The 14,450-nt window shown below is 39.9% G+C and overlaps 1 protein-coding gene across 1 annotated transcript in view; it reads right to left on the bottom strand.

Moving 5' to 3' along the window:
- OTUD7A (OTU deubiquitinase 7A) overlaps nt 1–14,450 on the bottom strand; it is a 126,217-nt gene that overhangs the window by 69,697 nt on the left and 42,070 nt on the right. The window contains exon 2 of the mRNA XM_047766867.1: nt 2,582–2,764. Coding sequence (XP_047622823.1) covers nt 2,582–2,764 — 183 coding nt within the window. The remainder of the gene's footprint in view (nt 1–2,581; nt 2,765–14,450) is intronic.

The raw sequence follows: 14,450 nt of genomic DNA, 5'->3' as shown, positions 1-14,450 counted from the left end.
TTATGTAGGACAATGTGACACTCTTGGTAACAAGGCATATTAGAACCAGATGACCTAACAATTATGAATACACATGCACCTAGCAATATAGCCCTGAAATGTAGTTGAAAGGAAATGGATAATGAATATTAAACTTACTAACTCTTTTCTAGACAACAGGGTAAGCATAAAAGAATAATCCAAGACAGAGATTCCAATACAGCTTGAATAACAATAAGGCTGGGCTAACAGAAACAAAGACAATATTCACAACAGTTTGGGAGGACTGACCTAATGCAGTAGGAGAAGTGGAATTCGTTGTGTAAATACAAGAGAAATATTAAATTATTTCAGATTCTATAATTGCATATTTCAAAAACCCAAGAGGTTCTACAAGAACAAATAGTATTCACAAGAGAATTTATGTAACGAATGGATAGAAGGTAAATATACAAAAAATAAGTTGCTTTTTTCTGCATCTAAAGTCTTAATAGAAACAAATAAATGGAGCCATACATGGAGGGTTCTTGAATGGAACAATAATATTACAGTATGCCAACTAATCTCAAAATAAAAATCCAATCCAATTCCAATCAGAATTCCAATTCTCAGGTTTACATGGCAGAAAAAATATCCAAAAATGTGAAAAAGTTTTGGAAAAAAACAGCAGTAAAGGAATGGGCCTTTGCAGAGAGTAATACTATATGAAACTTTAAGAGTAACAGGATGGGTGGCCACACAAAAGACAGAGTCTAGAAACAGATACAAATATATTTGGGGGAAGTTAGTATGACAAAGCTGTCATTTTAGTTCAGTGGGAGAGGGATGCTTTATTCAATAAATGTGCTAGAAAACCTCATTCTCAATCCAGAGAAGCAAAACTAGATCCTCAGCTATTACTCAAATTGATTATAAAACCAAAGAACAAAATTTAAAAACAAATACAAGAAAATATATTAGTGACTTTGCATTCCAGGAGAACTTCTGAAGTGAGAGAGGATACCCATTGACCATGAATGAACAGCAATATAAATGTTTTGTATGGGAGAATATGCTGTGAATAGCCATAAGGCAAGTAATACAGTGGGATACACACACACACACACACACACACACACACACACACACACACACAATATATGTTGCAGTCTTCATTATAAAGGATGCTAAAATTGATAAGAAAAATGCAAACAAATTATTAGAAAAGTAGACAAAGTATGTGAACAGGAAAGACACAGAAGGGGAAGTCCAATTGGCTTACAAGCAAATGACAAGATAAAAGTTAAAATACACTATTTTTCACCCTTCAGAGTACATAAACAACATAAAAGCATCGTGAGAACATTCAGTCCTTGCAAAGATGAAAGGAAACAACCAGTTTCACACGTGGCAAAAAGAAATGTGCTTGGGAAAGAAATCCTAAAGCATTAAATAAAAAATACACATGTGTTGACACACTAAATCCACTTTGGAAATGTTAACCTATAGAAATAAAAGCACTAGTAGGTATGAATTACAGGTAGAAGGTTTATCTTAGCATTGCTTGTAGTGTCAAAACCCACCACCACCAATAAAATCCAAGAAAAAAACAAATCACTATGAATACAGGCATGGTTTATAAATGATTGTATGCTGTGGAATAGAATATTAAGAGAGTATGTTCATAAACTATTGTTCAATGAAACCAGCACTCTGTCAAGGGCATTATGTGCTTTTGCTTCTGACTGCTTTTGCATTTTGAACAAGCAAAGTAAGAGGAGCAGGAGACAGAACAGGACACAACCACTGGTTAGTCTCCCTGAGATCTGGGAAGGGTGAACAAGAAAACGCTTACGTTTTCTTTATATATCTTTGTATTATTTCCTTTGTTACCATGAGATTTTCTTCTTTTCTTTTTGTTTTGTTTTGTTTTTTGGCTACACCCACAGCATATGGAAGTTCCTGGGCCAGGGATCGAATCCAAGTCACAGCTGCAATCTACGCCACCATTGCAGCAATGCTGGATCCTTAACCCACTGCACCACAGCAGGAACTTCACTATGAGTTTTTCTTACTTCTGTAATTAAGGAAACAGAGCACAAAAGGTGATAACAACAATACTAAGTAATTGCAGGGGCTAGAGATGTCTGGTCTGGAAAAACCAGGACACCAGAAAGAATGTGGACTACTTTTCTTAGGCAAGAATGGAAGCTGTATGGGAGGTTCCTGATGTGGCACAGCAGAAACAAATGCTACTAGGAACCATGAGGTTGTGGGTTCGATCCCTGGCCTCGCTCAGTGGGTTAAGGATCTGGCGTTTTCATGAGCTGTGGTATAGGTTGCAGACTTGGCTTGGATCTGGCGTTGCTGTGGCTGTGTGTAGGCCAGCAGCAACAGCTCTGATTGGACTGCTAGCCTGGGAACCTCCATATGCCATGGATGTGGCCCTAAAAAAAAGAATGGAAGCTGCTGAGGACAGTTCAGCTTAGTCTGAGGCATGGTGCCTGGGGCGGCCCATTTGCCTGCAGCTGGGAGGTAATGACCTCACTGCTCTGTGCACCCCACCCCAACCCACATGCAAGTCAGGGCATGCTAGCCAGGATGGTGATCCCTCAGCCAGTACCTTGGGCAATGTCCTCCTGCCTAGGCAGGCAGGGTCGCTCGGCCGTGTGCCCAGGAGGTGGCGGCTCTCGCTCGGGCTGCTTGGGACACCTGCCCTCGTTGAACACAGGTGGCAGGTTGGCTGTGTGCACTTGTCGGAGCTGCTCATAGTCACTCAGAGCGGCCGTCAGGTCCCAGTTCTTGCCTGGAGAGGAGAAATGACAAGAGATTACAATAGTGATGCATGAATAACAAACAGTCACATTGTTAGGAAAGAACCACAAAAAGGGTTTCTTTTCATTACAAACTTCCTACCAGTAGTTCTCATTTTTCTTTTTTCTTTTCTCTGGTTTTTCACTCAATAGTTTTTAGCATATTCACAGAGCTGTGTAACTATCAACACTGTACAATTCCAGAATATTTTCATTAACCTGAAAAGTAACTTTATTTTTTGGCCTCCAGGAGGCATATGGAGTCCCCTGGCCAGGGATCAGATCTGAGCTGCAGTTGCAATCTTTGTGGCAACACTGGATCCTTAGCCCACTGTGCTGGCCCAATCAGGCTAGAATGGAACCTGCGTCCCAGCACTTCAGAGAAGCTGCTAATCCCATTCTACTGTAGCAGAATTCTTAAAAAAATTTTTTCATTACAGTTGATTTACAATGTTCTGTCAATTTCTGCTGTACAGCAAAGTGACCCAGTTATACATTTATATACATTCTTTTTTTCACATTCATCACGTTCCATCACAAGTGATTAGACATGGCTCCCTGTGCTATACAGCAGAATCTCATTGCTTATCCACTCCAAATGCAAAAGTTTGCATCTACTAACCCCAAACTCCCAGTCCATCCCACTCCTGAGCCCTTGAAAACCACAAGTCTGTTCTCCATGGCCATGAATTTCTTTCTTTTCTGAAGATAGGTTCATTTGTGAAGTATATTAGATTTCAGATATGTGATATAATATGGTACTTGTCTTTCTCTTTCTAACTTACTTCACTTAGTATGAGAATCCCTAGTTCCATCCATGTTGCTGCAAATGGCTTTATTTTGTTCCTTTTTATGGCTGAGTAGCATTCCATCATATACATGTACCACATCTTCTTAATCCATTCATCTGTTGATGGACATTTAGGGTGTTTCCATGTCTTGGCTATTGTGAATAGTGCTGTAGTGAACATAGGGGTACATGTATCTTTTTCAATGAAAGTTTTGTCTTGGTATATGCCCAGAAGTGGGATTGCTGGGTCATATGGTAGTTCTATTTTTAGTTTTCTGAGGTACCTCCATACTGTTTTCCATAGTGGTTGTACCAACTTACATTCCCACCAACAGTGTAAGAGGGGTCCCTTTTCTCCACACCCTCCCCAGCATTTGTTATTTGTTGACTTGTTAATGATGGCCATTCTGACTGGTGTGAGGTGGTACTCATTGTAGTTTTGATTTGCATTTCCCTGATAACTGGTGATGTTGAACATTTTTTCATGTGCCATCTGTATGTCTTCTTTGGAGAAATGTCTATGCAGGTCTTCTGCCCATTTTTCAATTGGGTAGTTTATTATTATTATTATTTTTTTTTTTTTTTGCTGTTGAATTGTATGAGTTGTTTGTACATTTTGGAAATTAAGCCTTTGTTTTTGCACCATTTGAAACTATTTTCTACCATTCCGTAGATTTTTTGTTTTGTTTTTGCCATCCCGCGGCATATGGATTTCCTGGTCCAGGGATCCGATAGAAGCTGTGGTCACAACCTAAGCCACAGCTGTAGCAATGCCAGATGCTTAACCCACTGTGTTGGGCTGGGGATTGTACCCACATCCCAATGTTCCTAGGATGCTGCCAATCCTATTTTACCCCCATTCTCCTTGCTTGGTCCTGCAATAAACCTTTCTCTGCTCTAAACTCTGATGTTTTTGTATTGTTTGGCCTCACTGTGTGTCAGGCACATGAACTTGCAAACCCTCCAATCTGGTTCTTTATACCCAGCTGCATCTCCCCTGCAGAGCTGCCCTGGGCACAAGACTTGGTCCCTAAGGAAGTTCTTAGGAAGGTAAGTGAGACGAAGAGATTATGTCTGTAAAGATCTTAGCCCTCGGAAAGCTCTTAATATTATGATCGTTCATGATAAATTTTTTGTTATGGTAAGTTTTCTATCATTTATGGTTGAAATCCAGCTGATAAGTGACACCACTGAGATTCGAATATGCATCTGTCTTGATTAACACCTAAGCTTTGGGGGCTACAGTTCCCTTGAACTTGACCTTGTTTTGGGCATCATGGCTCCTGGCTGCTGACTACCCTTGAGACCTCCCTGTCTGGCACCCGTCCATCACCATTCCTTAATAGGACTTGCCTTCCTTTACTCCATCCCCACCTTGCCAGTGTTTTCACCTGATGTCCTTACTCTTCCCCACAGACTCACCTGTGAAATGCTCATTCAGGTATCACTCATGCCACCTCCTAATCTGGCAGGCCACTAGGCCCTGGGAGGAAAGACACCAGAAGGCCTGACTCCAAAAGGACACTTTAATAACCCCCTTATCCTGTGACTGAACACTCAATGTCCTCTTTTCTGGCTCCTTTGACTTTTTCTGCCCTTTAAACACATGGATTCCCCTCATTTTCTTCTTATTCTTCTTTTCTTCTCTTGATAGCCTTTTTGAGATTAAGACCATTTCTATGTGAATGATCATGAATCTGGTTACAGTCTGTATACTAAGCTCCAAGGCCAAATATTCAACTATGGCAGATGCTAGTTGACTAGTCAGTCTCTAGTCCCCTCTTTCTGATTCTATATGCACAGAATCTTGATTGATTTGCAAGAGCAATCTGCACAGCTAGAAATTCTCATTTTCTGCTGTAGCTGACCTGAGAGGTTTTGATGATGTTCCAATAGAATTTCCTTCCAAGCAGCAGGACAGTGTCACTGTCTAGAAGAAAACCTTAACCCAAAGCCTTGTGAGATGGAGGCAGCTGCCTGATACATGGTTCCTTTTGGGCATTGCTGCAATTTGTGATGGTTATACACAACAGGGGACTGGAGTACCAGCAGATGCAGGTTTTACTCCCAGTATGGCTTATTGATGAAGTGCTTGTGCTTTAAACTTCTAGTTTATTTTATATTTTATTTTACTTTTTGTCTTTTTTAGGGCTGCACCCAAGGCACATGGAGGTTCCCAGGCTAGGGGTTGAAACAGAGCTGTAGCTGTCAGCCTATACCACAGCCACGGCAGCTCAGAATCCAAGCTGTGTCTGCGACCTACACCACAGCTCAGGGAAAGGCCAGATCCATAACCCATTGAGCAAGGCCAGGGATCAAACCTGCATCCTCATGGAGACTAGCTGGGTGCATTAACCACTGAGCAATGATGGGAACTCCAACTTTTTATTTTCTTAAGAGGAAGATCAGGTGAGGTTTGATCTCAAGTTCAACATCTTATTTTGTTGTGTCTCACAAAAGGGTATGTAGTGGTTTAATTCTGCACTAATGTATCACATCTATGAAGGAAAATGATGGATGCATGGACTTATAGGAAAATGTGAAACAGGAGCTGACTAAACTCAGGGGAAAAAGAAAAAAAAGAGTTAAAATAATTTCAGAGATGAAGTTCAGTTATAGGGGGGCAGAGAGAAAACAGGTATAATTTAGCAAAGCATAGTTAGGACCATAAAAAATGAAAATCAGTAAAGTGAACAAAATGAAACAAAGGGTTACAAGGAAATGGTATATATAGGCTATAAGTGAAAGAAACATCACATACACATCATTGGAGCCCAAAATAAGAAATCTAAAACAATGGAAAAGAAAAAAGAATTTAAAAACTATAATGAAAAGAGAAGACTTCTTTTTCTTTTAACCATATAGAGATTTTGTTATTTCCTTATAATTAGGCAAGCTCAACAAAATGATATGCTAATTAAATTTATAAAATACTCAGTAATAAAATTTCATGAAATTTTAAGTAAAGGAAAAGCGTTTGTCACATGAAATCACATCACATTGGACTGGCACCATGGTTCATGTTCTGGGTGCCTGTGATTCCCTCTTATGTTGATTCTCAAAAAAAGAAATTTAAAAAATACACAGTACCATGAAATATATTTTTCTTTATTTCATAATTTCAGAAAAAAATATTTGCACACAAATGTAAATACTAAACAATTAAACATGTATTATCTCCTCAGAGTTCCCGTCATGTCTCAGCAGTCAATGCACCAGACTAGCATCCATGAGGATGCAGGTTTAATCCCTGGCCTCACTCAGTGGGTTAAGGATCCAGCGTTGTTGTGAGCTGTGGTGTAGGTTACAGATGTGGCTTGGATCATGCCTTGTTGTGGCTGTGGCATAGGTCAGCGGCTACAGCTCCGATTCAACCCCTAGCATGGGAACCTCCACATGCCATGGACGTGGCCCTAAAGAGACAAAAAGACAAAAAAAAAAAAGTATAATCTCCTCAATGTTCTTCCATTAATTAAGAAGGACCAAAAATCGACAGCCATGATAGAGTGATGCTGGGTGTCCAATCAGGAAAATGTAAAGGAAAATCAGGAGTGGAGGAGATACCAGTTTTAGCATAGTAATCTAAGACCAGCAATCACAGATTTACTCTTTCAAAAGAAAGAAGTTCTGATATAAATACTTGATCCTATGCATCAAAAGGGCACATTGTATATACAAAAACTGTCCTAATGTAATCAACACCATACTATGTCCTTATAACATTATATGTTTTAAAGAGACCTATTTGAATATTTTAGTGAAAAGGAAAGACAATCAGGCTGATAACATACTTCTTGGCAACAACACTCAATGCCTGAGGACAATGGAGCCACATTTACAAGGTAATGAAAGAAACAAAGAAGTTTGAGCTAAGAAGTGTTTATATTCATCTAGGCTATTCCTTCATGGATAAAGCCTACAGACAAACCATTGTAAACATGTATGAGTTCAGGAAATATTAGTCAAGTGGATATTTCCTGAGAAAACTACTAGAAGGTGAGTTCTAGCCAATCAAGAATGAATGGAGGTTTGGCCAATGGAAATTCAGGCAGCAGTAAATATATTTAACTGTATAGCTAAGTAAAAGCAAAGGTACAGATACAAATGACAGACAAAAATGTCAATATTCTGCAGAAGAAAAATGGTACAATCAATGAAAATGGTAGATGGTAGAAAGTGGAATCCACTTACAGTTGTTTCAGCTGTACTACATGGGAGTACAAAATAGAATTTAAAGTTGGCAGATTAAACATAAATATGTGAATATATATATAGGAATAAAGGAAGATACTAAAACATACGAATGGCACACTTCTGACTAAATTGGATGGTAGAAGAGAGAGGGGAAGGAGGAAGAAAATATGAACTAGTTCTATTGAGGCAGATCCTTGGAACAAATTATAAGGAAAAGGAAAATGATGTTCAAAGCAGCACCATTTACAGCAGCCAAGACATGGAAACAACCTAAATGTCCATTGTCAGAGATAAGTAAGATGTGGAATCTCTCTCTCTCTCTCTATCTACACACACACACACACACACACACACACACACACACACACACACACACACACACAAAATGGAATACTGGTTATAAAATGTGCAGCAACATGGATGAACCTGGAGTAAGTCAGAGAAAGACAAATACCATATATATGGCTTATATGTGGAATCTAAAATATGATACAAATGAATTGAAACAGAAGCAGGCTCACAGACATGGATAACAAACTTATGGTTTACCAAAGGGGAGAGCAGGTGGTGGGGAGAGAGATAAATTAGACATTTGGGATTATATATACATGTTACTATATATAAAACAGATAAATAACAAGAACCTATGGTATAGCATAGGGAACTATACTCAATATCTTGTAATAACCTACGGTGCATGTACATACACACACACACACACGCACAAACATATACGTATAACTGAATCCCTTTGCTGTACACTAAAAACTAATACATTGTACATTAACTATACTTCAATTAAAAAATACATTTAACATGGACTTAGAGAATACACCTATGGCTGCCTGGGGGGAGAGGGAGGGAGTGGGAGGGATCAGGAGCTTGGGGTTATCAGATACAACTTGGAATGGATTTACAAGGAGATCCTGCTGAGTAGCATTGAGAACTATGTCTAGATACTTATACTGCAACAGAACAAAGGGTGAGAAAAAAATGTATACATGTAAGAGTAACTTGGTCTCCATGCTGTACAGAGGAAAAAACATTAAAATAAAAAAAAATCTGAAAAAAAATACTGAACAAATATATTCAGTTAAAATTTACCTTAAATTATACTTTTAAATTGCATTCTCTGAACAAAATAAAGCTATTATTAGTAAAAAGAAATACATTTAAAAGTCAACTATACTGCAATAAAATTTATTTTAAAAATACATTAAAAAAGGAAAAGGGGAAAGATGATAGTACCCAAAGGCAGAATTTTTAAAAGTAACCACTAGATAAAAAACTTAACTTTTCTAAATATCAGAAAAACATTTAGGGAGTTCCTGCTGTGGCTCAGTAGTAATGAATCCAACTAGCATCCACAGAAGTGGGTTTGATCCCTGACCCTGCTTAGTGGGTTAAGAATCTGGTGTTGCTGTGAGCTGTGGTGTAGTTTGCAGATATGGATCAGATCCTGCATTGCTGTGGCTGTGGTGTAGGCTGGCAGCTGAAGCTCCAATTTGACCCCAGCCTGGGAACTTTCATATGCTGCAAGGGCGGCCCTAAAAAAAAAAAAAAGGAAAAAAAAAAGAAAAGAAAAGAAAAACACTTAAAAAGACAAAATATAAAGTCATTTAAATATACATAAATAGAAAATATAATATGACAGAACTAAGACCAACCACATCTATAATAGCAATAAATTTAAACAGGTTTAAAGCAGCTATTTAAAGAAAAGGATTTTCATATTACCACAAAAAGCAAAGACCAACCTTGGCTGTATATGGAAGATATATCTAGAGCTAAGTGACTAAGAAAGGTTTTAGCTAAAGGGGAAGAACCATGGTTTATCAGGTTTACTAGGCAAAGATAAAACAATAACAACAACAACAACAGGCAAAAGAGGGGTCATGATCTTATGCCAAACAAAGCAGAATTAAATAAGATGAGGAAGACCAATTTATAACACTAAAGGGTTCAGTACACAGTGGCAATCATGCTTTTTATTTTTTGTATTTTTGAGGCTTCACTGACCTGGGAGAGATCTCCCTTCTTGCAACTCTCTAATGCCTATGATAGCAAGCTAGTGCCCTGCAAGCATGCCTTCATATGAAAAAACAAGCCAATCCAGAGCCTGCACACCCAACTATATCTTCTGTCAGGTTCTGACACTCTGGGGCAGTGTTCTCTTCTGCTCATCACCCAGGGCCAGAGACAGCTCTTGGTAGCCCCTCCACCCTGGAGCCTACTGAAATGACTCAAAGCAGCCAATCCTAAACCTGCCTACCCTGCTTTGCCCATTCCTTCTTGCGGAAACCAAGTAAATCCTGTGCCCATGTTTTCCCCTAACCAGCTCAGTCTTCCAACCCTGGTGCTTCTCTACGTGGCCCTGGATGCCTTGCTTCCTGTCTCAGGCAACTGTGAATAAATATTTCCTGCTTCATTAAGTTGTTTCTGCATTGTGTTTCTTACCATTCCTAGTTAAAACAAATCCCAGGCACATAATAAAACAAGACATAAGAAGTATGAATATGTGTATATTAAATGCTTCATAAAGCAGAAATTACCAGGAGATGCTAAGATAAACACACCGACACAGACTGTTCATGAAAGAACACCTCTTATTTATTGTAACAGCCTCCAAACCTATGAGGCCACCACAATGAAGGTTTGCTTTCTGCTCAGGCCACCAGGCTGCTGTGGGTTGGCTAAGCTCCATGTCATACCTTCTCACTTCAGGATTCATGTGGACAGAGAAGCTGCTCTTAAAAACCACCCATCAATGTGGCAGAGGGACAGAAAGTCCTGTAGTATTTCCCACTACGGATCAAACACTGGCTCAGAAGTGACACCTCATTTGTGTTCACAGACTGGTGGCCAGAACTAGAAAAAAGGCCCATCCAACCACCAGGGCCAGGACCGGCAATGCAACCATATCCCCACTAGGAGGAAGCAGAGAGCTGAACACAATCTGTGAACAGCATTACTGCCTAATGAATGCAAAATTGGCTTGCATGAAAAATAGCCTTGTATAACAAAAAATAAGGTAGAAGACACGGTCAAAGAGAATATTCCATTTATAACTGCAATAGAAGAAAAAATATGAGAAATAAACTTAAAAGAGAGAGGTAAAACACTTATGTGGAAAAACTATTTCCCCTGAAAAGCACAAAAGTAGAGCCACACACACTATGTTATTAGTTTGGAAGGCTTGAGATCATCGTTATTAAATGTGTAAACTTTATATGATTCCAGTAAGAAATACAAGCGCTTTTTGCCTTCTTGGAATCAGACAAGCTGAGTTTAACATTCTTTTTGTCATTGTTGATTTTTTTTTTCTTTTTAGGGCTGCACCTGCAGCATTTGGAGGTTCCCAGGCTAGGGGTCGAATCGTAGCTGTAGCTGTCGTCCTATGCCACAGCCTCAGCAATGCAGGATCCGATCCGCGTCTGCGACCTACACGACAGCTCACAGCAATGCCGGATCCTTAACCCAGTAAGCAAGGCCAAGGATTGAACCTGCAACCTCATAGTTCCTAGTTGGATTTGTTTCTGCTGCACCATAACAGGAACTCCTGTTGTAAATCTTAAATTTACTTCCTTGAAAGACATTTTCATGACAGAAATAATCTGGGTTCACAAAAATATTTCAACAGAGTACATCACATAGACTTCAACATTTAGTGTGAGCACATAGTTCAGATAAGAAGAAGAAAAAGAAACAACTGTGGCTTTGTTCTCTTTTAAGTTATGTTTTTTAAATTTACATAAAACAAAAATGGAAGTAGTAATCAGAACACAATAAACATCTGAATTTGAGCACAGCTTTGCTGGACTATAGGCCAGTGTGCGCCACCTACTCATACTCATGAGTTTTAGGTTAAGCTCAAGGCAGGTAATAATGAATCTACTTTAGTAATTCTATCATGAACTGTTGTTTGATTTGAGTTTATGCCTCTGAAATAAAAGTTCACACATTAAAGAAGGGGAAATAAATAATGTATGACATGGATTTTTTCCCCCCTGGAGACTGTATTTAATTATGTCAGAGATACATAAAAAGTAACACATTCAAAAATCATCCAGCAGCAGAATATTGAGCGGTTTAACTTTCATTTGGAGAACTAAACAAGAATAAACAGGGAAGCTCAGAAACCTAAGAGCAGCGAGGAGGGTTACCGGCACCAAACCTATTCCACTACCTCTATAATGGGTACATGAACAATCAGACAAAACCACAGAACTTGAGGGAAGCCCCGAAGAGAATGAAATATACACAAGATGTCAAAAGGCAAATGTCAACCTGGGAAAAAGTTTGCAACTCCTCATCTGCTGAGAAAATCTGAGGAAGGGGCATGAAGGAGGAGGGCTGTGGGGGGTGAGGCAGCAGGACTGAGCAGAAGCAGCAGCTGACTCACCATTAAGGTGCAACAGGGCCTTTGGCTGACTTGCCAGGTAGTATGGGAGTGGGGATGGTCCTTCAGAGGTGTCCACATGGCAGTAAGGGGCCTCCAGCTGTTATACTCAGACATGAAGAAGGCATTGGACAGGGGCTGCCCGCAGAAGGGGGAGAGTCTTGGGTGAGGTGACAGACTTTGGCTGGGATGACGCCTACACACATTGTGAGCCACTAGCAGCCACAGCTTCCCATCTGGCAGGAGTGCCCAAATCTCAACAAAGGGATCTGGGCACACAGAGGAGACATGACACCCTCTGTTTTCTCCCGTGCAGTGCGTTTGTGTGTGTGTGCATGTGTGTATGTCTGTGTGTTTTGCCCAGAAACCAAGAAGGTAAAAAAAAAAAAAAAAAGATTACCAACTCAAAAGATACAGAGGCAAAGGCCGTGAACAGAGTCCACAGAAAAAGAATTATAAACACCTGTGAAATATGAAAATATGCTTAATTTTCTTTACAAAAGAAATGGACATTACAAATATATCAGAAAAAATCTGAGAAACCATCTTACACATATCAGAGTGGTAAAACTGCAAAAGTTGGCAACCTGGTTACCAAGTTAGTGGGTAAAGAGCTTTTCTCCAGCTGCTTGCTGGTGGGAATACAGAATGATTGGAACCCCCAAACAAGGCAATTTCCCAGGATTCACCAAAATTACAATGCCTTTCTCCTGTGACCCAGTCACCTCTCTTCTGGGAATTCATCTTAGAGAACTATCTATACACATAAATATGAGGTATGTACAGCATGGTCGTGGCAGCATTGTTTATACCAGCAAAATAATGGAAACAGGATAAAGGTCAGTCCACTCTACCTGACATAATGTTCTGCTACTGAATAAAGGAATAATGAAGTGGCCATGGGAAGGTCTCCAGCTTTAGGAGTGAAATAAGCAAGGTGTGAAATATTTATCATCCCATCTTTGGAGTGAGGATAGAAAAACACGTATATGAATGTTTGCTTGCATCTGCTTACACAAATGCTGTGAGGGTAAATAAGAAACTGACACAAGTGGTGACCCAGGGGTCAGAGAGGTGTCGGTTGGAGGGCACAGAAGCGGGGGTGGGGGGGGCAAGGTTTTCACTGGGTTTTGAACTGTTTGAATCAATCAGGTATCTAAAACAAACAGTAAATAAAATTTAAAACAGCACTTAAGAAAGATTTAAAGTAAACTAACCAGTATATTAAGTGTTTGAGAGAGAACTTTTTCATAATGTTTAGTCAGCCATGTTGCTAGAAGCGGAGGATATCATCGCATTTACATTTACAGACAACAATGTTGAATTTCCTGGCAGACAGACATAGAAAGAATTGGTAGAAAAAACCAATCCTCTAAGCTATCTGATCATTATAAAGGCGGTTTTAGCTTATTTTTGTAGAAATGTGTATAAGGAAATTAGTCCAAAGGCTGCCTCAACTTATCTTCCAAAAGGTCATAGTACACCAGCTGCTTGTCCAACTATAACTACATTATAAATAATACAACCAAAGGGGTGAGCAGATCACCTAAGCCAGCCCTCTGGCTAGACCTCTGCATCTGCCCCTACCCTCACCCCATACAAAGAACCAGATCGCCATCCCTCCCTCCTCCTTCCCAGCAAGCTAGTAAGGGAAAGTATTGCTTCTTGCTGCTCCTCTTGTTGCAGTAGGCACCCCAATAAAGCCTTTCCTGAATTTTCCTGTCTGGCCTCTTGTCAATTTTTATTGATTAAGGAAGGCCAAGAACCCAGATAGGTAACAGAAAATATATGACAGAACTAAGACCAATTCTATCTATCACAGCAATAAATTTCAACCGGTTTAGTGCAGCTATTTAAAGAAAAACATTGTCATCTTACCTCAAAAAGAAAATAGCAGGTATAATGAATGTTCCCATTCACATAGCGGACCTCTCCCTCCTTTTTGATTTACTCTCTTTGTGGGGTGGGAGTCGGGGGAGCAGCATCTAACACACAGTATGGTGTCTGTCACGCTCATGTCTTCCAAAATGCTACATTCTCCTCAATGGATGCTCTATTCCTCTCCTTTTAACAGTACTTTTTCCTCATTCACTCAATCTCTAGATTCTGGGGATGGCCTCCGATGAGAGGTGCTCATCCAAGATTTGGAAGAGCAGCTCAGGTCAATTTTCTAGGAAGTGTTGCAGGCAGATGCCTGGGCAGAGAGCAGGTGTGAGGCTGGTTGAAGGTTCAGGGCACAGCCCTGAGAAGTGCCTGCTCTGGTGATCCAGCCATTGGGTGGGTGGCAGGGGAGGTG

This window comes from Phacochoerus africanus, chromosome 2, assembly GCF_016906955.1.
Source record: "Phacochoerus africanus isolate WHEZ1 chromosome 2, ROS_Pafr_v1, whole genome shotgun sequence".
NCBI lineage: Eukaryota > Metazoa > Chordata > Mammalia > Artiodactyla > Suidae > Phacochoerus > Phacochoerus africanus.
This window is presented reverse-complemented; position numbering and strand designations above follow the sequence as displayed.